Source organism: Corvus moneduloides, chromosome 8 (genome assembly GCF_009650955.1).
Source record: "Corvus moneduloides isolate bCorMon1 chromosome 8, bCorMon1.pri, whole genome shotgun sequence".
In the NCBI taxonomy this organism is placed as follows: Eukaryota; Metazoa; Chordata; class Aves; order Passeriformes; family Corvidae; genus Corvus; species Corvus moneduloides.
Window position 1 is genome coordinate 32575892 of NC_045483.1, and position 23659 is coordinate 32599550.

Genomic DNA, 23659 nt, shown 5'->3' on the forward strand with positions numbered 1-23659 from the left:
ATATCACTGCCTCGGGCTGCAAGGGAGGACCAAAGGAAAAGGGCAACATAGGGATAGAACACAGCCTATGGTGACAGGGACACTTCTTATAGCCACCATTCCCACCTCTTAAAAGGAAAAAGGAATCTATACATTTAAACATTCAACGGTTCTAATAGTCATGCTCTGATTTTACTAGTCCGGCATAAAACAGCTTCCTTTTTTTTTCATTTTTGAGAATCCCAGCAGCATATAACACATTAGGCATGCATCTGCAGGTTTTTCAGCAGCATCTATGGCTGCTTCTGCATGAGGAAGCTGCTTTAAAGGCAGCATACAGAAAAAGTGGTCCTTTACTGCTAGAAGATACTCACTTGCTATGTATATTCATTAAAACATGAAGCGTTTTGGAGAATCACATCTCAAATTTTGTTTGAGACTACCAGAGCAAAACATGGTTTCATATGTAGACTGCTGCTCAATCTAATTTTTACCACATGACTAGAAGCAAGGATGCATTTTAGAAGTAGATAAGGAAACGTTCTTGTGTTTGTTTCTCATGTAACTTCATGATGGGATGGCAATACCTCTAATTTATTTCTTAAGCTTTTATTAGCATGCACACGATTTCCTGGATAAGCATTACTTGGTGTAAGAAAACAGATTAGCCAAATCTTAAGAGTTTTCTACACATAGATCCTAAATACAGGGACAAAAAATCTCTTCTAAAAAAGTATTCTGATGTCACTGCTATAATAAAGAGTATATTTTACCCTATTTTTTTCATCTTTTGAAAGAGCCAGAGCACAGACACAGTTGATGAAGCATGTATATTCACCTGAAAAAGGAGGATATCCTGTCAACTATTCAAATTATTGTTGTACTGTTCAAAATATTTGCCTTTATAAAGCGAAGTATTAGCAAAGTATAAACAACTGTAACAAAACCAACAGCAAACTTTTATTATTTCAAACATTACAAAAAGTTAGGGAGTAGTTTAAAAAAGTGAAAATGCTCACATTTAACAAATTTGTCTGCAACTATATGCACACAGCTACTTGACATTGATCCAAGAGAAAATAAATGCTAATGATTCTGAAGAATCAAAAAAATTGATGTTTCCACCAGCAACCTTGGAAAGAAACTCAGTCTCTTCAGTCTAGAATATGAGGTAGCTTAAAGAAATTAGCACAGATCTCTCAGGTTAAAAGTGTTTTCTGTTGTTTATATGCCATCATCTTTAAAAAAATAGAACCTGAGCATGTAAATGTCTTCGTCAGCAAGATGCACCTCTAGTTTTGTTTTCAGGGAAATTTTTGTTTTAAAGACTACAGATCAGATAAACTGAAAACAGAGTTTTACTATGAAGCATTTCACTTCAGATTGATCTGCTTAACACATTAGTTAATAATAGGGAACTAAGTGAATCAGCATCACATATCTCCCTGATGTATGCAAAATCAAGAGATTAGAAATGTCATCAAGGGATCTTCACATGAGAGATTAATTACATTATGTATATAAATATAAAAGACTTCAGCATTTTTAAAAACAGTAGACTTCAAAGGACAATGTGAGGCTTTGAAGAAGAGGAACTTTTTCCTATTTTTTTTCCAAACAGCACAACACAGCACCTTAATTAGGAATTCTAACAGATGGAATAATTGTATGTAAACTACATTTTCAAGTTTTTAAAATCAAACTGAGCCCAGAAAACTGTGACTCAATACAACAATGGTTTACACTCCCTTCCTCTTCAAGTGTTTCCCCAATCACTTATGCAGATAACAGTTCACCAAGGTAAAAGAGAATATAGCAATTATCCAGTAGTGGAAAGAACAGAGTGCTTCAAATTTCTGGTTTGTCAGAAGTAAGGTGGGAGCTTTAGTAGCACTGTAACCATCAGCTTTTTCAATAAATATTTGTTATTTTACTGAAAGGAAACTTCCAAAATAATTGAATGTTTCCTGTTTTGGCTGCCTCCAGACTGAACAGTGCCCATCAGCACTGATACCCCAATAATCAGTTATTTCCATTAAAGAACAGCAGAAGAAAAGATACAAAGGCCTGTAAAACTTTCCATCTTCACACTCATAAGATGTTACACTTGTGGATACTTTCATGAGCTCCGGCTGGAAGATTCAAGATGTGGCAAGTTAAGGAAGAATTTTGACAACATTTTGCTTTCACAAAACCTGTTTGAATATGCATTGGTGTTTGCAAAAAAAGCAGCTAACAAGGCTCTTGCTGTTTAAATAGGAGATGGAAACAGCAATAGCTAAAGCTTTCTCAGTACAATGTCAGAGAGAAAGAAACAATTACCAAGTCATCTGAAAGTGACACTATTTTCCTTTCCACCAAGATTATTCATGAAACATGTGTTAAGTGGAAGAAAGCAATCACACTGACGTTAAGATGCCAAGAAACTAGAATGATCATGGGAAAAAATGCAAAAGCATTAAAAATTAAAAATTCAGTCTTCGAAATCAAAAAATTATGTCAAAGTTGACTTGCAAGTCAGCACTGACATTTTCTGCTTTCAAAGACAGAGAAGTATTACTGCAGGCCTGGGCCCTAGGGTATATCACCGTGTCCCGCAGCCATAGGGAGGAGGAGGAGAGAAGATCCAGCAGGCAGGAATTGTGCAGCAAGATTGATTTATTTAATTATTTTTAAAACTCTTTTATAGACTTTTTTCTTCACAGTCTAATTGGACAAGGATCAGCCAGCCCTTGGGGGTGATTGGCTAAAATCCTAAAACATCCATTGTCAAAATATTTTTCTACTATACCATAAACAAGACTTTTCAAGGCTGCAGGTGTTTGGTTGTTTACATAACTCTGCTGCCTCTTCTGTGAGAGAGAAAAGTCTCTCGTGGACTTAGAAAATAGCAAGAAAATCCTTGCTAGCAGCATTTTTGTATCTACAGAGAAGGTTCTAAATCCATCCACTAGCTTGATCTCAAGTATACGTCTGGCAAATTTAATCAGCACATTTTGTGCTGTGTTGCCCATCACTAAATAATCAAAGACCATCCCATCCTTACCTCAAATCTCAGTAAGTCAGTCTTACCTTTCCCCTTTCCCAAACCAGCGTGGAGAAAAAGGATATCATTGCCTGGGACTGCAAATGGCAGAGGAGCTTCTCCAAGGGAGGATAGCAGCACAGGGATGGAACACAACCCACCATGACCAGTTTGTGCTTGGCTCTTGTGATAGCAACATTCAGGCGGCGCCAGTCCTTCAAGAGGGTGCCAAGCTGTTAAATAAATGTCACTTGCTTTTATTTTTCCTATTTAATAGACATAAACCACTCATTTTCAAAATGCATCTAAACTGCTAAAATTGACTGAAACGAAGTTAATATGACCAACTTACATTTTCATCAATACTGCTCCTAACAAAAGACACAATTATTATACTTTTGTCTCTTCCTTGGTATTTGTCGACCGTGTTGACTTCCACTCTGTTCTCCTTCCATTTTGCCATCAAATCAGTGATTGTTTTTAGCTGATGTCTGTATGGGGATATAATGCCAATGTCTGAGGGCTTACAGCCAGCCTGAATGAAGAAGAAACAGGAGAAAAAATTTGTCACTGCAGTTGGCTTGGGAGACTCAGTACCATCAGAAGACCATCAAGGATTTTTTTAATTTAATTTTTTTTTAAACAGTGCTGCCAGATATTGTATCTACACCAATGGAACTGTAGGTGTGACTAAGCATGAACTAAAGAAGACAGGAAACATTGGTTACTGCAAGCTCCCAAGCTTTGTCTTAACTTAGCACAAAGACAAGATATCTTTGAAATCCTCACTTTTCCTTCATCTTTAAACTGCAAGGTTTACTCAGAGCTCCTAGTCTGTAATACTCCTGAAGCTGACTGGATGAAAAAAGGAACAAAGGCAAATCCTCTCTCCTCCCTCCCAAGAAAGTCCTCATCTCTTAAAAGAATTTGGCATCCAGCTTTTGTTTTTTGCATCTCAAATCCAACCAGGCAAGGGACAGGGAAGGGAATGCAACTCAGGCTCCTCACTACACTGACACGTAGCCAATCTTCAATTTATCCTTAAGATTATCCCCGAAAGAACTACCCAATACATACGGTCACCATTACTAAAGCAATGTAAAAATTAGTTATAAAGCTCTCCCTCCAAACCATGTAATAAAGCAAAATATACCTTAATAAACAAGGATGTGAGGAAAAGCACTATTTTAGCTTCTGTCACATTACTTATGCCACCTTTTTCTGCATGTTCTGGTGCTGGGACCTTTAAAGACAAAAAGAGAAAATAATGACTTTTGCTGTCTGTAATGGGGTACTATATTCTGTCCCTAACTCACTGAGTCATACGTGGATTTATACTAATGGTATTAATTTACAAAATTAAGTTAAATGCTAAATTTTACTAAACAGAAGAGCCTGTATTGTGAATTAACTTCAGAATACAGCATTTGCAAAACAAATTGGAACAATCCCCAAAATGAGTTTCTAGCACTGGATAGTCACCTTAAGAAACTGCCAGAGCTTAATCCTCTGACTTTACAGTTCACACATTATACATCATATATCAAAAAACCCAAAAATCGACATTTTCCAGTTGATAAGGTAAGAGACCAAATTATATTTTACATGGGACTTTTGCTTTAATGCTTTCCATACAACAATATTTACAATAAATTTTCCTCATCCCATAGCATAAAGGATAATTTTTTTAATGTTTTAAAACTACAGCAAGAACTATGCAAAATGGTAGTACTAAACTGAACTCCCAACCTTTAAATAAAGTATTCACTGAATTTACCATTTCTTAACTATTACCTCCCTTTCCCTACATCCTGTATGAATGAGGCCAACATGCTCAGGATGTAAACTCTTAGTCATTGTGGTGTCGCAGTTTTGTAATTTTTTCTCCTTGCTTGGTTCTTGCCTTCTCTGAAGTTGAAGTAGCACCAATAAAAATGAAGGTGTCCCCGATGGAGGGGGAAGCCTCCAAAGTCCATGTGCTCAAGTTCTCTTCAAGCAGAAGAGCACTGTTTTACTGCACAGTTAATTTCTAACCACACTGGCATTAGTGTAGCTAAAAACTACACAAAAATCATTTTAGGAAAGAAGTACTAAAACCTCTGCCATGCTTATGGTAACACATGCTTACATTTATATTTCTCCTGTTCCCATAGGACACTGGCAGAACCCCCAACAAAAACAACCTAGGCCTAGAATTTCTCAAGAGACTTGCCCTAAATCAAGGATGTCATTTTTTAACAGCCAGCCCCAAGCTGTCAGAGAAGTGCAGACTGACACAGGGGTTGGCAGAAAAGAAACAAATAGATTTCCGATTGCTGTCACAAACACGTTGCATTGTTAAGCAGAAAACAATAGAGGCATTTTTTTCTTTTTCTAAAAAGCCAGCATAATAAATGTAAGCTCCCTGGTGGCGTCATGGTGTTTTTTCCTCTTCTTTCTCTCTGTTTGCATCCCTCCCCCCAAGTCTATTTCTTCATAAGCTTTCCCTGGTTAAACACTAAAAAATACAGGGGAAAAAAAAACACTATGAAGTCAAAGAAAATAAAGGCTGGTTTTGTTTGTTGTCATGTTTAGTGGGTTTTTTTCCATTTCCCCCTCCATGACTACCACAATACATGGAGTTCTGGCAGGAAGTCCAAAAGGAGAAATGACATCATAACCTCACGTCTCAACAAATCTAGACTATTCTGGAAATAAAAACTTTCCTCCTGGCTCTAGGAAGAGGACAGCTGTCTTACACTCGAGATGGGCTTTCCAGGGAAAAAAAAATGGAACAGAAACTTAGTTTTCTCATTAGCAATTCTGCTATGATTACTAGATGAACAGTGTTTCAGCCAGGTTCCTATTAACAAGCCTCTTCCCTGGGACCACCTGTCTGCTTTCCTGGGAAAGGGACTGCATCTGTCAAGGCATTCCTGGAAAATGTCTCTGTTTAGTTTAGACATTTTTAGAAATTTCTTTAAGTCATCAAAGTAAATACTGCTTCTCTTTAGGTCATTGAAGAGATTCTATCAGAACAGTTATAAAAAACATGAATCCTGTACAATGTCATGGAGAGCATAGAAAGACTGGTGAATTCTAACCAGGGCAAAACACAGTATTAATAGGAATCAACATAAAACCTATTAAGGAGGAAGAAAGACTCAAATCATAATCCAATCACCAATGACAGTGACAAGTACTAGAGACCACAAACAGGTACTAATTTACTAATCTTTTTCCACACGGGTTTGAACTCTTCCTCGTTTTTCCTGCAAGTCAGTTTCTTTGCAGAAGTTTTATCCACACTAGAATTTTACTTTCCCAGCAAAATTTTGAGTCTCCGTGAAAGGACACACCTAAACCAATTTATTCCTCCCTTACACTTCAGTGTATAGAATGTCTGCAAAATTCCATGGAGAATTGCAGTTATTCCTGCCACTGGCACACAGCTTTGACACGCCTGACCCTCAGGTGCTGGAAATAAGGCCATTCCCTGGTTGCAAGGACAGCCAGTATGGCTACACACTTTGAGATACACTGTACAGGAAAAACAAAGTTTACAGTCCATTCCATATTTTCTGAAGTATTATCTAGATTCAGGTTTTCAGCTGTTCTCAGATGCGATGTTTCCAGCAGCAGTTGTACCACCCCTGCTCAGCTATGCCAACAATACCAACTTTTTTGTGCTGCACACTTTACCCGGTCCTAGAAAACCGCTTTCTGAAGTTCCCTGTTGTACCCTACCTAAGCTGAATGAAGTTTACATGTTGATTGTATTGAGAACTTGCCTCAAAATACAATGTTGAAAGAGCATAAGGAACTTTACCTTCTCCGTGTTCAGAAAACACACAGGGGTGTCTGGATCAAGGACTTCCTTCAGCCATGTCTTTGAAGCATCCCCAAGGTCCAGTTTCAATTTCTTCAGGTTGGGCAAGTTAACAGTGGCATTTGATACCTTCTCTGAGCCACATTCCAGTTTGCCTTCATATACCAGCATGTTACTCAATGACATAATCTTACTAAAGATATAAAAAACAAAAAAAAAAGGCATAAAAATCTTGCTATTTCAATCCCACATTAAGAACACAATTAAATAAATGAAAGTTGTAAGTACCTATTCATTCTGTATTGCACAGTTAATTGGACAACAGCATTTTGGTTTTGTTCCAGCCTTTTAAATAAGCTTTCACTCATGCCAAGATCTCTGTTACAACACAAAAACAAAAATCAGAATGTGTCAATCAGAACAGTGCAAGAGACTTCCCAGAATTTGTTATTAATAATTGTCCAGAAGCATTTTATCTTACCTTGCTTCTGCATTCAGCACAAGTGGAGGCAGCTGCTGATGATCCCCCACCAGCACAAACCTTTTGGAGCACAACAGTGGGCCCAGGCAGATGAGCTGGCTTATTTGGGAAGCTTCATCAACAATACAGAAGTCAAATTGCTTCTGAACAAAGATGGGGTGATTTACTCCCATGCAAGACGTTGCTACCACGGGCTGAAAATTGAGACGTGCTTTAAGGATAAGGTACACTTTATATCCTCTAGCACTATGTTCTCCATGTTAAAAAAAAAATATTTCCCATTAAACTAAACTGTAAAATCAAAGAAATCAAATTATTAGTCCTCGAAATCAGACCAGCATAATTTAGATGTATATTGGCCTGACATATTCTTGCACCAATTGCAAGTGACAAACAAAACCAGCTTTAGAGCAGACTGTAGCAAATAACTTGTTCCTGTCATGTGTTCAGAGTGATGCCAGGTTCTATTCATGTACAATTCACGGAGTGTGCTGAAATGACTACTGTGAAAAATCAGGAGGTTTGGGGTTTTTTTTTTTCAATACTGAACAGAGGATAAAACAACAACAGCAGCACAGTTCTTCCATGGCTGTGCTTCCACTGCAATCCAAAACGACTAAAATAAGAAATGCTAAGTCATTCCCTTTATGACTTCAGTCATTCCCCTGCAATGTTTATCAATAAAAAGTAAATGGCACCTTTTGTGAAGCTGGCATTTAGTCCAACTACCATCAAGCTTTATTCTTTCAGCAAATTTAACTTAAAGCTGCCATATGACCCAGCTCCCATTATGGTTTGCATTAACATTCACACAGACAGCACTAATCTTTCAATCAAAAATAAGGGTTTGGCCCGGTCGCTCCACAGCATTCCACTTCCTCTTCCCCATCTGCTGATTGTACTGACGGCACAATGAGCACAAGTGGGAGGGAGAAGGGAAAAACAGCAGCGATATGTGAATAATGTTAAAGGAGGCTGCAGCAGCCCATTCACAAGATCTCAGATAAAAGCACTGGAGTCTTTGGGGCTTATTGCTTACAATGATGAGTTACTTTGTGTGGACATAAACAAAGCTTCCCAACTTTCGGACTTAATGTAGGTCATTACTGGCGATAAAGAAATTGAAACAATGCAGAGGTTGAGTATCTCTTTCAGCTCAGATTTCTTACAGCAGTACACACCCTTGGGATGGGTTCCTTCTCTGCAGCATCCAAAAAAATACTAATGTCATTATCTTTAATAATTTGTAGAGCTAGCAAAAAACATTTCTCTCACCTGACTATTATAGACCTCTTCCAAATCTGTTACAGACTTAACTGATTTGGACCTGCAAATTTCTTCTTCTGTATATTTCTGAATATCTGGATGAACCTTCTGAGCTCGTCCCAAGCGCAAGAAGCCAACTTTGAATTTCGCCAGTTTCAGAAGGACGTTGTCTACAGCTGTGTGTGTAAAACTGGTCAGAAGGACACTGAAGCCACAAGCAGAAAGAATTCTCACCTAATGAGTGGCAAAGGGAAAAAAAAGGAGAAGTTGTTAGTTCATCTAAAAGAATCAACAATCCCAGGTTTAACAAGGTGAAAAACACGAGGGGTTTCAGAGGGAGCCAATAATAAGCATGTCTGACACATGATCTGCGTCAGTCGGCCAGATGTGTCAGTTGGCCATTGTCAGTAGTCTTGGAGGTTCCCATGAACAGCAGGCTCACAACACTGCTGCAAACAGTGAGAGCCAATATCTGGATGTGCACTCACAAGGAACTGCACTCTTAAGATCCCCACTGTAAGAACAAGCCATGCAGCCCATTCCCACAACACTGTTCTCCATGGCAATTTAGCCGGTACAGATTCAGTGGAATGGGCTGAAGATAGCACCAGCTGCCTGCTCTCCAGCCTGATGACAACTGGAAGCAGGATAACACTGCTGTTCTAAGAAAATCTCACTCAGCCCACAGTATAAATCCAGCATGCTCCTACAGGACATTCCTGGGGAAAAGAGAACCACCAACCAGAGGAGATGGTAGCAGACTGCACATAGATTCAGCCCCACAGGTTGATAAAATTTACAATGGACAAGTTACTGACTTCTCAAGAAGTCCCTCTTTTGAGCTATAACTCAAGATTTGAGGACTTGCTCATATTTGGAGCCAAAGAATTTTAGCACTAAAGCATCACAGAAGTGATTAAATATCACACTTCAATCTCCTCCCTCCCACATACACTCCTACGCAAGCAACAGACAACCCTACTCCACAAAATCTAGTTTTAGTTCCATCAAATATAGGTTAAGAAAAAGAAATGTGTTTTCTTCTTTGAAGTTATACAGATACTGTTAGATTAAGTCATGACACTACACTACACAGTTGGTTTAATGCTATCTTCTAAATCTCACCAAAAAAACTAAGCACCAAGGTACGTGATCTTACTAGAGCACATATCGTAGTGGTTTTTCCTGTTCCAGGCATACCCACAATAAGTGTGTAGTCTTTTGAAAGTAGCACTTGTTTCATTGCCTGTTTCTGAGGCTTATTTAGACCTTTTAGAAGAAAAAGCAAAATTAAATTACTACACTTCATCATCATTGTAATAATTACTAAAGCTAGAACAAAACTATAATTTCCTCCTTCACTAAAGTCCTTAATAAAGAGAAGAACTGAGCAAAGTCTGTAGGTTCTAATGAAGGTACGACATTAAACATAATACACAAGATAAGTAGTAAAGGGTCTGCACTACAGTCCTAGAAATAAGTTACTGAAGACATTTTTAGTTTTAGATCTTTTATGACTTTTTTTTCTAATATCTTAATTGATCACCTCCATATATTGTGCCTGGGCACTTGTGTTTGATCATACCACTTTCACATTCAAACACACAGCTCACAGCAAGGGGTGATGAGTTGCACATACAGCAGCATCTTGTTTAGAACAAACATTACAGCAGAGATTGTTCGCCCCAGTCTGATGCAAACAAGCAGCACGTTTCACCAGCTTGGACTAGGCAAACTCAAGCAAAATAAGACTTCAAACTGAGTTGTTATAAAAAAGTTCAGTTTGCTCTAAGAGAATTCAGTTAAATTTATGTTTTGACAGGCAACTCTGTCAGAGAACAAGGAAATATTTCCACCAAATACAAGATACTGTCTCATACCTAAATAAGTTTTGTTTTTAAATAAAGCACAAAGCATCACACACCACAGAGCTCCCAAATCAGCAAGAGCGATTATACAAGTGAATGCTTACACTAAAGCCCATCTCCTTCCTCTCCCTCAAGGTCAGCTTCCTCTATCCCAAGAGCTGTCTCTGTTCATTCCTTTTGTAAAGGTTACAGAGGTAATTATATGGCACTCTGTTTGCAACTGCAAGCTGCAGCAACTAACAAAAGTAAAAAAAAAGTTGTAAACAAGTATCTGATCAAGTCTTCCTGTTATTAAATTAGTCTTCAACTAGTTAGGAGACATGCAAGGTAAGAACTTGGTTTTAATTTTTAAGCTGAAAATTATCACTGGACCCCAAAGTAGGAAAACTTCTTATATTTATCATGATAAATACTTTGGCTATAGAGATATACTACCAAGCAGAGCATTTGGGGGAAAGTCACTTTGTACCCTTTAAAATATTTGCAACAGTTTCTTTTGCTTCAGGAGGAAGGACAGAGCTCAAGTGCTGAATAAAACGCGGTTTCTGGAAGTCAATTATCAAGTTGCGGAGCCTTTCACTGTGGATAAAAATAAAACAAAACAGAGTTACAATAAGAGTAACCGGTTGAGAAACTTTATCTGAAAATATTGAAACCATGAAATTAATTTGATTTTTCATACCTGACTGGGGAATCTTTCATCAATTTAGAAAGATTTTCAAAAGGGACTCCTGTACCAACATCTCCTTCGTCGTGATCCAACCTAAATACGGTGTTCTTGGGGAGGTTTGACAAATTCCTGAAGGATGATAATAACATGGATAAAATAATTCAGTTTACCAGCAATATGTTGATTAAAGACTTATTACTACATGTTAAATTACATCTTCCAGAGATCCCAGAGTGAAGCAATACCTAATAGAAATACACTATTAACTGATCTAAATAAAGCATGATCCCAATGAGGGATAATAAAACATAAGCCAAATTTAAAGAAAATATAGACTGAATAATGAAAGTTACTATTAACACAGTAATCACTGTGTCCATATAGTTTCATGTTAGAGACATAAGCAAATACAGTTTAAATGTGCTTTTATTCAAACAACCTAGTTAAATAGACAGGCATATATTGACCAAGTAGTGACATTTTCAGTCAAGACAAGAGAATTTCTGGAGGGTACCCCAAAGCCAGTAGGAAGAGTCAGGATATGTCACAGCTTTTTGGACACCTAGTAGTACCCTTCCTCAAGCCAGTACAAGAGTGTTTACAAACAGATATTTTTCTTTTTATCTTATTACCTGCCCAACAAACAGGAGACTTTTGTTCCACTGACTTCTCTAACATAGCCAGTAGCCAAACCAAGTAAACCCTTTTCCTCTCCACTCACAACCACTCGATCACCAACCAACAGGTTTGTTCCAGATATGGCACCATTTCTACGCTGGAAAAAATGTAGATACTGTCCCTCAGAAATTTCACAGACTTCATCAACTCTGATCATGTTTCCAACACAATCTCCAGCCTTCTCTCTATTAAGATAGATATCAAAAAAAGAAATATTTTAATATTAAGATCCTCCCTGAAAGAGAACTATTAATTATAAAAACCCGCAAGTTCAAAAACTACACCACCCACAACCAACCACCAAAACCAAAATACAAAAAAAAAAACAAAAGGAAGGAAGGAAGCATCATTGGCACGAGTTTAGAAATTACACCTTACCTTTCCAAAGAAGATATCATCCATATATTTTTATATCCCTTTTTATGCTCTCCACTTTGCAGCTCCAAGGTTAACATCAGATACCAGAGGCTGAAATACTCTAAGTGGGAGGGTTTCAGGTGCTGGGTCTCTCTGTCAATGACAGGTACCATAGCAGGAGGAAAGGCCACACTGGCCATCTTCTGCTCTACAGCTCTAGGAATAGAACCAACCACAGGAAAGGCTCAGCCTGTATCCTTTTTCTCCTGCAAGCCCATATGTACAAAACAACAATCTAAATATCTACTGTAAAATACCAGGTAGATTAATTCATCATTACTTGAATGAAGTTGAATCTGTATCCTTCCTTTGTTCAGAAGGATAATAATCTTCTGATAATTATTAATTAATTTATTAATAAAAATAAATTTAATTAACTAATTATTTATATTAGTATAATTAATTATATTTATATTATTATAAATAGTTAAGTTGTTGGTATTTTATCTTAATAATTATAACGTATTAATTTATAAATAATTAATTTATAAAATTAATTAATTCATTAATAATTGCATAATCTTATATGAATAACTTTACATCATCTCTATGATTTTGAAGGGCGATAAGTTAATCAAACACCAGATAAAGGCATTTCAAAGACAGTAACGTGTACATTTACAGAGTTGATCTTTTACCCCTTTTATTGTAACATACAAATATTATTTTGATACTTAGCTAAGCAATGGGGATTTAATAACTAATACACAGGCAAACTTCAAGTCAATTTATTTAAAAACTTTATATCAATAGACGTTATACCAAATCATGTATACAAAACACGACCAGAGAGAGAAAAGCTTATTCAGAAGTAAATAGCTACCCAGCTATAATCCTGTTGCTGTAACAACTGAGTATTAGAAGTAGGATTTCACAGAGACATGTCATGTATGCCCACAAAGCTCCCTCAATGTACAGTTTTACCCCTAGAATTTTAAAAACAATCAGGCATTCTGTTTACACGAGATCACCCCAGAGGCTCTCCTGTTCTAACATACCTCATTTGATCATTTCCATATACAATTTTGGTTGGTTTTTGTGCAGCATAGAGACTAAAACTTGTAACAGATCTTAAAACAATTCAATAACTTAACGTGAAATTTTATCAAATATTTGTTTATGACTTATTTTTAACAGTAGATGCAAGAAGACTTCAGCAGAATAGTATCAATGTGTCAGTACTTGTGTGATACCCCACAGGGAAACAATCTTCTGCAGAGTCAACCTGAAAAAGCGGTTGTCCAGCCAGAATTCAGGCCCAAAAGATTGCCTTTTGTCAATCTTTTGCAAGAATATAGCTTTTTTAACAGATCTGTTATCGTCATCAAATATTTTGTTGAGATTTATCTCAGATTTTGTCTTGCAGAAAGTGTACCTGAGCAAACATATTAAGTCTCTGTGAGATCAGGAGCTGAATTATAAAAGTTGTAGAGGGATCTGTGGAAGATTCTTTTGGGGTGCTAGAGTCCTCAATAAGTACAAAGCTGTCAACCACAAGAATTAAATTATTGTATCAAAAGACACAATTATTCAAGCTCATTTAAAAACATTAGTCAAACTTTTTTTTTTTACCTGCTGTATAAAAAGCAGTTGTGCATTTGGGAACAATATTTACATGCTTGACTGTCATCGATCACAGGAGGCAAAGCAGCAAGCTGTGAATTCTGCCTTCCCACAGAAGATTTATAGGTACTGTGCGTTAAGTAGAAGGCCACATGATTTCTTAACTTCATTAATTCTGTCAAGAAAAGAATAAACTAAGCTGATGTTCCTGTTTGCAAGAATTTCTACCTCAAAAGTAATTAGCTATCAACTTTTTAGTCAGTGTTGGGGTTTTAGGAGTTCTCCTCGTCTTTTTTTTTCTGTTAAAGGAATTTTCCCCATACGTGTTGCTAGGGGGACAAATTGCTGGATACTTCAGACAAACAAAAGACCTACCCATTGGAGTGGGGTGCATCTGGCTACTCTTCTGTTTCACCTGGGTGTGCGGACAGTCGGTCCCGACATTTGGACAGAGAGAGAAGCTGCTTTCTTCGGCTGCTTTTCCTTCTGCCAGAGAAACCCCAGGATCCCAAGCCCGCCTTCCCTGCCCCACTGGGAGCCGGTCTGTGGCCGCCCTGCCCCCGCCACTGCTTCAAGCCTTCTCTACGTTGTAGCTGTGCTTGCCCTGCCTGCCTGGACTTCTGGGGGTTCCCACTGCAGCTTCGCAGTTTGGATACATCGCATCTGCCACCCGGGATTTGTGCTTGTCCCTGCCGCTCCAGCCTGCTGGTCCAGCCTGCTGTTCCTGAGGGTCCGGCCGGACACCGGGATCGGCTGCCCAGGGGTTTGTGAAGCTTCTTTGTTCCATCCCTTCCCGGGATCCCAGGGCACCAGTGCCGCGTGCTCCCCGAGCTCGCTCCGGAGCGCCCCCTGCAGCCGCGGGGGAACCATCGCACCTGCCCTGCTCACCGGGAGCCGCCAGCGCCCCTGCCGGCTGCGAGCGGAACTGCACCCGAGGGGAAAGGGCCCGACAGCCGAGAAGGCTGGCACTGGGTTTGTGGTTGTTTGCTGCTACTGCCATGGTTATTGGTGTTTGTTTGACTGGTTATACACATATAGATATATAATAGTAAAGAACTGTTATTCCTATTCCTCATATCTTTGCCTAAAAGCCCTTTGATTTCAAAATTATAATAACTCAGAGGAAAGAGGGGTCGCATCTGCCATTCCAAGGGAGGCTCCTGCCTTCCTTAGCAGACACCTGTCTTCCAAACCAAGACAGTCAGCTAAGAAGTGATTATTCACATAGCAAAGTCCTTGTGCCGTATTAATAAAACAACTGAATTTTTAACATAAGCTTAGTAACATTATAACAAGTCATGCATGCCCAAGTACAGCTATTTTCATAAGAGTAAACTTTATAGTTAAAAAGAAAGATTTTAGTAATAGTTAAGAGAATTATGGTTTCCAGGGAAGGGGAACAACTTTACCTCTACGGTCCATGCGAGCTCCAGAAACAGGATACATTGTACCAGTTTTTAGATAAAGAAGAAACCCAGCTTCAGGATCTACTCTCCGCTCTAAATTCAACAATGTGTACAGAATAACCTGCAAAAATTATATATAAATTTATTCCAGTATAGTTGTTGTGTTTTAACCCCAAGCAGCAACCAAGCCCCACACAGCTGCCCACTCACTTCCCCACTGTTCGCACCAGGGAGAGAGAATTGGAAAGGTAAAAGCTGGAAAACTCATTGAGGGTTGAGATAAAGACAATTTAGTAGGGAAAAGAACAGCCACACTTGCAAGCAAAGCAAAACAAGGAATTAATTCAGTGCTTCCCATGGGCAGGCAGGTGTTCGACCACCCCCAGGAGAGCAGGGCCCCATCACGTGGAATGGTGACTTGGGAAGACAAAACTCCATCACTCCAAACCTTGGCGTGCCGCCCCACCCCCCTTCCTCCTCCTTTCCCCCACTGGATATACTGAGCATGATGATCAGGTCTGGAATGCCCCTTTGATCAGTGGGGTCCTCTGTCCCAGCTGTGTCCCCTCCCAGCTTCCCATCACCCCCAGTCTCCTCCCCAGCGTGGCCCTACAGGGAGCAGAAAAGGCCTTGGCTCTGTGTAAACCCTGCTCAGCAATAACAGCAACATCTCTGTGTTATCAACCTGTGTTCAGCACAAATCCAAAACACAGCCCATGCTTATCTACCATGAAGAAAACTATCACTGCCCCGGGCAAAACCAGCACAGTACTAAAACCAAAATACATTCTAAACTGTATTTAGTTCTTCCACAATTTATTTGGCTAAACAGCCATTACTATCACAAGTCTTCTAGAAGCTACAAGTAGTAAGAACTTGACCAAGGATTTAAATTAAAAGGCATCTTTAAAACCTTATAACAAGGCTACTACCTCTCTAAACCAGGCCAGCTATCAGAAAATCTGTACAACACCAATTCCTGAAACAGTCTGCCTAAACCTAATATTTGAATGTAGTAAGAAGAGACTAAAGAACAGATATTTCAGGATAAAACCCGTAAGTGTGTTTGAAAGTGGTAAATGTAGATACTTTTTACTAATCCCTTCACTTTCATTTTATACCAGCCCCTTTGGGCATGCCAGGATGACCTATCCGTGAATTTAGATTATAACACATACAAAGTGTTTCATATACATAAGACAAAATAGGCCATCAAACAGGGAAGTATACACAGCCACTGACAGTGAAATTAGATATTTGGTGTTTGTACCTGACTTCTGTGCTCTATGGAGTTTGATTCCTTGCCAGACTTGAGCTCTAAAGGCATTACCCGAGATTGTACTCCAGACTGGCAATGGATTTTCACCCTAGCTGTAACATCAATCTTTCCCTTCAACCCAAATCTGGGAGACCAGATATTCTCTTCAATGTCCAAGATATCGACAATCTCTATCTTAGAAGATACATCTTCTGGTTTTCCACCATTTGACCTAGGAAGAAAATTAAGCCAGAAGTTAATAATTTCCCTTAATTCTTAATATTTAAACATTAAAGTGTGTTGCAATTAAATATGTAATGTTTCTGCACTGTAAGTGGCCTTTTAGGCACTAGCTTTACAAATAAAATGCATCAACTCTCACTCAAACTATCTTCCCATTAACAGAGGAAGCATCACATCATAAACTAACTGTAGTTTTGCTATTCACCCAAATATCAAAGTTAAAATAAGACTTTAAACTGTTTTTAATAGTTTTTGGTCTTTTCTCAATAACCACACTCTAATGATATACACTTGACAGTGGCATACAGGTTTTACTCAGACCTGCCATTTCATTGAAACTTTAACACCCTGTGGTTATTACAATTAACAGCAAGAAGCCATAGACAAGAAGAGCTCAGCAGCAGTTGAGTAAAATCACCATTTCACTGAAAAATTCTTATATTAGTCAAAAATTCCATTTGATTAATAGCTTCACATTCTGATTTGTGGTCTTGCTCATAACTACAGTAACTCCTAGTTTAGTCAACAGCTCAAATATCCTTGCTTTTCTACTCACTAAAAGCTCTAGTCTGTACCACACTGTTCACAAGGATTTTAAGATTTGTCAGTTCACCCCCGGGCTTCATGTCTTGCCCAGTACTCACAACGGCAGCTACACATGCAGCACAAGATCAGCTCTATGGTCAGTGAGGCCATGAGTTAGCTCCAAATCACTGAACAGATGTAAGAAGTTCTAAAAATTAAAAGTAAACTGAGTAAGATATACAACATAGAATGGTTTAAACTTTTAATTCTGGCTTCTTACAGTTTTAGTTGCATTTTATTTTGGTTTGCTGAATTGTGCATGAAGTCTTCTGCCCATTTAAAAAACGATGGCAAATATTCTTCCACTTCTTGCATTATTTCTGCTTGTTTCAGATTTAAGTGATACCTAAAAAACAAAGCCAGGCACATTAAGGAAACAAAGTATTAAATTTGCTGCTGGTACAAAAGAGATTTGCCTCAAGTAGCAACAAGATCAATGGAAGTAACTGTCAAGTTTTTATAAATATCTATAAACAGTAGACAATGACAGCTTCATAGAGGTTCAACTCGATTCATAAAACTATTAACTGAACATCTATTACAAGAGATATACTATACCAGGATATCCATTTCTGATGTAACTTTTGAAACAACAGGTACAGCACAGTGAGAACATCAGCATGGCAGATAAGATGAAACAAAACTAAAAGTTTGACTGCAGGAAAGGAGCACCAGACTCATGCATTTAAAAATGGCTATTCATACAATTTATGCAATGTTGAAAAAAAAAAACCAGCTTAAAAGACCATTTGCTTTTTGTCTGAATATCCTCATCTGCTCCTTGCTCCTCACATACATTTTGACAGAACATGACATAGAATCTCATCACGTGGCATTAGACAATTCAGGGCTCGCATTTACTGGAAATGATGTCATTATTCTACAGCAACAGAGAAATACAAGTGGGATTTTGCACAAGAAGGTACATACGAGTGCAAACGACCACAGACAGCAGACTTATGCAACTTATTTTTGAATCCCAGCAAACAGTAGCCTACATATGCAAAAAGGATTGCAAATTAACAGTTTCTTGGAGGCCCAGAGTGACATAAAGACCTTTAAGTAATCTTAGCAGTCACAATTCAAAATATTACCTTCAAAACAGAACTAAGAGTAATAAGTCTTATCACTACAACTTTAACTTTTGAGTTGTCTGAGGCCAACAGATATTGACACTGCCCAACATACAATTTATAACAGTCTAGATATAATGTTTTTTAATTTACATGAGTAGAACTGTATTTTAATCAAGTCTGCAGCAAAATGTTAAAACTGACAGCCATTCATCTTACCATTTTCTGATGGAAATATTAAGACTAGTTATTTGGCTAGCATTTCTATCAGCTTTGCTGAGAAAGTAAGTTAAAGGTCTTCTAACAACTGAGCTTTAAAATAACCCGATAAAGATATGAAATTATCAGACATTCAATGCTTGGTCAGTCACAAGGTTCTAGTCCATTGCTGAGGATCATAATTAACTATTTGTCCCATTCAAATCAACTTTGGGAGATGCCTGGAAATCTAATGTTACAGACGCAAACACTGCAACCTGCTTGGCCTGAAAGTAAAAAACCCCCCCGGCACACTCAGGTACTCCAAAAGACTAGTTCAGATCTATAGAAGTAGCTCAGCAGGGAAGGCAAATAAATTTACATTGTCAAATGGGGAATTATCTTACTAAAAGATCCCCAATTTCCATTAAGAAAAGTCATTTGGCAGAATACTCTCCTGATACCAGTGCTACATTTTTTGAAGTACAGCTTAATCTGCTAGTTCAAAGTGTTCCTGCCCTGTCTTCCAAACATAAAAGACAGCTGTAATGCTACTTACATTTCTTTGAGATACTTTTGTCCATAAACGATTTTATTTGCTAGTTCTTGTACCTTTTCTTGTGTCAAGTTATTTGTTACTGATTGCTGGAAAATGTCATGAAGAATTGTACCAACGAGCATTTGACGGGAACCAGACTCGGAGCCCTGCAACAGATGTTATTATACCTGAAGATTTGTGCCCATTTCATGTCAAGTTCTCTATAAAATTTCTGGATTTTATTTGCTGCATATTATGCATTACACTTATTTAAATGCAAGACCACGACAGCTTTCACCTCACTAATGACTATCTAGTCAAACCTGACTGTGAAAGCAGCCAAATTGAAATGGGTCTATCCTATTGCTTTATCTCTCACATTTATCCCAACCCTGACAATGTTAGGATACAATCCCTATGTGACTGGCAGGTGAGAAACAAAGGCTCAAATTAAAATGGATTTTGAGAAAGTTTTGCCTGTGGGCTTTTCCTAATGCCAATACTTACCTTTACAATCTAACACATTTCCTTCGTGAAGCTGTTTCCTGTTTGTTACCAGCTCACAGGAAAATCATTCCATGTATCATCAAAATGGCTCAGAAACCCATCAGCAGGGCTGGGCTCTGTAGACTCACAAGAACTGAAAGTGGTAGTAAACGACCTTTACATGAGTCACCACGAAACAACTGGAAGCCTAAACACTGTGGTATTACGGATCTCTTACAGACCAGTCACTTGTGGATTGCACTCACAACAGGTGGAGGGTGTTTTCCCAGTCAGGACCCAAACAATTGTCCCAAACAATTACTTTACTCCCCTTACTCCTCTAATATAGGGTTGAAGACCATTCCACAGTCTTAATGTCCTGTACTTAATTTTCTTGTTCCAGTCACAGGTTTCCAGCCAAGCTGTTTACCACTCCTTTAAAATTTCCTTACTCATTTGGATTTATATTCCTATCATGTCTGGAAGTTTTCATCAACTGAAACTGGCAGCTATTGCTTCTCTATTTATCAGCATATTTCTCATATATCAGCAAGGATACTACCACAAGAAACTTCTCCTCATTCCAACATCCAGCAGCTGGATTCAGATTCCAGAGTTAGCCCACACCAATTATTAACTGAATTCACTAAATTTTTCAGAAGCTCTTAACTTGGCCAAGTGTGATTATGCTCTCATATGGATGGCAAGAGGCACATTCCTCACAAAGGATTCATATCCACACAAAATGTGGCAAGAGATTACCAAAAAAATTATCAGAATTCTAAGCAGAAGGACCAGTTCTTTAGCCCAGTAGCTGTATTAAGACTACTGCATTATTTCAGGTGCAACTCTCAAAAAAACACAGAAGCTCAGCCAGAGACAGTTTCCATCCCAAATTATTCTGTGTTGCAAACATTATGAATTGCTAATAATGACATTTTGCAATACAGCCTCACAGCCAGATTTAATACTGAGCTAACCCACCACTCTCAATGGAACAGTAACTCACTGACAGTCTGGAGTTAACACTTACCCTAAAGCGTTCACTCAGCACTGCCCTTCTCATACAACGAATACTGTTTGAGATCGTAGTGCCAGAAAGCAGCAGGTCTGGGTACAGAACCAGGTATCCACACTGGGCATTTATGACCCAGGTGCCAGAGCTGCACTCCCCTTCTAAATGAACAATGTCCCCTGGAACAACCGGGACAGACTCCCTGCAAGGGAATACATTGAACCAATTATTTGCAAGTGACAGACACAATGTGTAAGAAATAACACATTAACAGAGCAGATTCAACATTCTTTGAAACAGGAGGATTTGGGTTGGGTATTTTTAAGAGAGAATTTCTCCACCTAGAGAAATCCTGAAAGTGAATAAAGGCATTTTTACTGACAAAACTTTGATATTTTTAAGTACATGCATCAGGACAACCTGTAAGTAGGGAATTCCTGTTGGCTTCAAGTCATTCCAAATTCATGTGTTCAGCCATTTCAGCGTCGTCATGTTTCACATTGGCATACTATTTTTGCATTATGTGAGATCTACCTTCTTACTTAACAATTCTACTTATTTCAGAAACTCAGCAAAATCTAAAAATACTGGTATTGATTCAGAAATTTCAAGGTTCAAGATCTTTTCCTTCAAGAAATAGACTCTCATACTTTTCTCCCACCTTTCAATCTTGGACAAAAAATGAAAAGCAGTGCTAAATAGCACACATACCCCCTTGTATTTCAAAATAATTTCCAGTCTTTTCTTCTGTCACACACTATGTAATGCACAAATGACTGATTTAGAATCCTATCCTTGCTTGAAAAAAACTTTGCAGTAGAGCTCAAACAATGGTGATTTAACAGGCTGCCTAAAACCCTCCCATTTTACAGACATGACTTTGAATATTTGTACACACAATGAGGTTATATAATTTGGAAGAACACTTCTAAATAGTGCAAAACAGTTAAACAAAACAGCCTACTTAGACTTTAATGTCTTGCTTTTAGTTAGAACAAAGACAAATTAAACCTGCAAGGTAGTAATACGCACTCAACACGTTACCTGACATCACTTCTCTCAAGCGGAATGTCCATTACGCTAGCACACTGATAATATTACATTAAACAACGATTGTTTCAGGATCCTGTATCCCTTTTAAGGCAGTAAAACTCAACTCAAAGACAACACCAAGAAAATTGATTTAATAATCCAGTAGTTAATTCTCCTTTCAAACATCTATGTGTCTGTATGGATTACCAGCCATTCCTAAGAATGCACAGTTCTGTATCTTCCAGGGAGGGAGATGCTGTAATTGTCAAGTGTTTCTCAGAGTCACTTCCATTTCTCTGTATTACGCTGACTTCCAACACACGATATCTGTTGTTCAGCCCATTCTTGAGGATTGTATCAGGTGAGTCAGCCACTTTCTTCTGAAAACTGAAGTAGCAGCTAATTACAAAGACAGAACATTATTTGAAAACAGCCAACCTACATACAAAAAGAGAGAAAGCTTCAAATATAAACCAAATTTTACTCCTCTTCAGTTTTTATAAATACATTTTTTGGGGTTTTTTATTTCTGTATAGGTAGACTGTAGGAAATCTCTATAAATATTAAGTAACTTACTATTTATTACAGTTAGCGCTTCATTTTTGTGTCCACATTTCCACAAGCACTTGTAAATTAATTATAACTGTACTGAAAACCCTGTGCTTGTGAGAAAGCTTGTATCTCCCTGCACGCATGAACTCCCACAGTCACACAAATGCCTCGAACACGGAGCAGTAAATTTTTACCTATTACCTGAACTTGATTAGAAAACTGATATTCAAATTTCAGTTTTCCAATGGCCAAAATATGAGATAGAGCGGCCAAACCTGCCGCTCTCCTGTCACCGAGCAATGCCAGGAGGAGCTCCAGGGCGGGCGGGGGCAGAGCCCACGCTGGGGCCCCGCAGGCCGCCGTGCCCAGCGCAAACACCCTCGGCAGCGGCGGGTTCCCCTCACCGGTTATCCCCGGCGGTCCCGAGCGCTTCCCACCTCTCGCCCATGCCCGAGGAAGACCGGTTCCGCCCCATCAGCCCCCAGAACCCCATCCCGCCTTCCCGCGCCCGGAGCCGGCGGCGGTTTTAAAGTTCAAACCCCCCGCGCTCCCGGCCGTCTCCGCCCAGCTGTGCTTCCCCGCCTCGGTCGCTACCTCTCGGCCATGGGCAGGTCCCGTGCGGCGCTCGGCTCGGCTCGGCCCGTCCCGCCTCAGCCGCTCGGCCCCCGCGCAGCCCGCTGAGCGCGGCTCCCCGAGCCCCGCGCCTCACGCCGCCCCCGCCGAGCTGCCGCGCGCTCCGCCAGCCCTGCCTCAGCCCCGCCCACCACGGCCAATGGCAGGCGGCGGGAGGGCGGCCCCCGCGCGCGCGGGCTGAAGGCGCGAAGCGGCGCGCGGCTCCTCGCGCCACCTCTCGGGGAGGGGCGCGGCCCGCGCCGTGAGGGGCGGTGAGGGCTGTGAGGGACGATCACCTCGCTCTCAGCCGTGCCCCAGGTTTATTTCCACTTTTTCAAGTCCCGTCCCTCCCCCGACCCCACTTCTGCTACTGGTTCGGTGGTATGAGGTAATATTAGACGCCGCTCCTGCTCCCAAGATGCTTATGGGCCAATCTGAGCCCGAGAGTCAAACCTTTCCCCTCATAAAAGATGTGTTGTCCCTGGCTTTCTGAGATGATACTGAAGGTCTCACTCTGCTGCAAAGAGGATAGTTTTGGCCCATCGTTAGACATTCCACCAGAAGGATCAAGTTCAAATTGATGAATTTTAAAAGATGAGGACATTATTAAGCCACTTCCGTTTTATTTGGGATGGTCCTGAAATATACGCAGTAAACTACATTAATGTTGCTTTCCATTGCAACATTGTTCTCTAAGAGAAGCTTAATTATCATTTAACAGTTACATGTTGATACTATTAAATGCAGTCACAATGTGGTGTTAAGAGATTACATAAATTCTTTGAGCCCTTGCTAAACCTGTGTTCTGTAGTCTCTTCCATGTTGCCTATACATCTCCCATACACAGAAAAATCTCTACAGAATATGTTTATGAAGTACAAAATATGCTTTAAATATCTTTTTGAA

The 23659-nt window shown here is 39.3% G+C and overlaps 1 protein-coding gene across 2 annotated transcripts; it reads right to left on the reverse strand.

The window, feature by feature from the left end:
* Nucleotides 1–567: 567 nt before the first annotated feature.
* Nucleotides 568–22836, reverse strand: DNA2 (DNA replication helicase/nuclease 2). 2 transcript variants are annotated; one of them, XM_032116966.1, is made up of 21 exons: nt 22736–22836; nt 21797–21976; nt 20576–20759; nt 19078–19223; nt 17468–17593; nt 16432–16651; nt 15165–15282; nt 13765–13930; nt 12154–12348; nt 11730–11960; nt 11110–11226; nt 10897–11006; nt 9719–9828; nt 8569–8793; nt 7294–7487; nt 7101–7190; nt 6813–7005; nt 4158–4247; nt 3357–3539; nt 3091–3237; nt 568–2127 (listed from the first exon to the last, which is right to left on the reverse strand). In XM_032116966.1, the coding sequence occupies exons 1-21, from the start codon at nt 22744–22746 to the stop codon at nt 2071–2073; spliced, it is 3093 nt and encodes a 1030-aa protein (XP_031972857.1). In that variant the 5' UTR covers nt 22747–22836; the 3' UTR covers nt 568–2070. The 2 variants fall into 2 exon arrangements, with proteins under 2 accessions (XP_031972857.1, XP_031972856.1); XM_032116965.1 differs by having other exon boundaries at nt 21797–21988.
* Between the last annotated feature and the right edge of the window lie 823 nt (nt 22837–23659).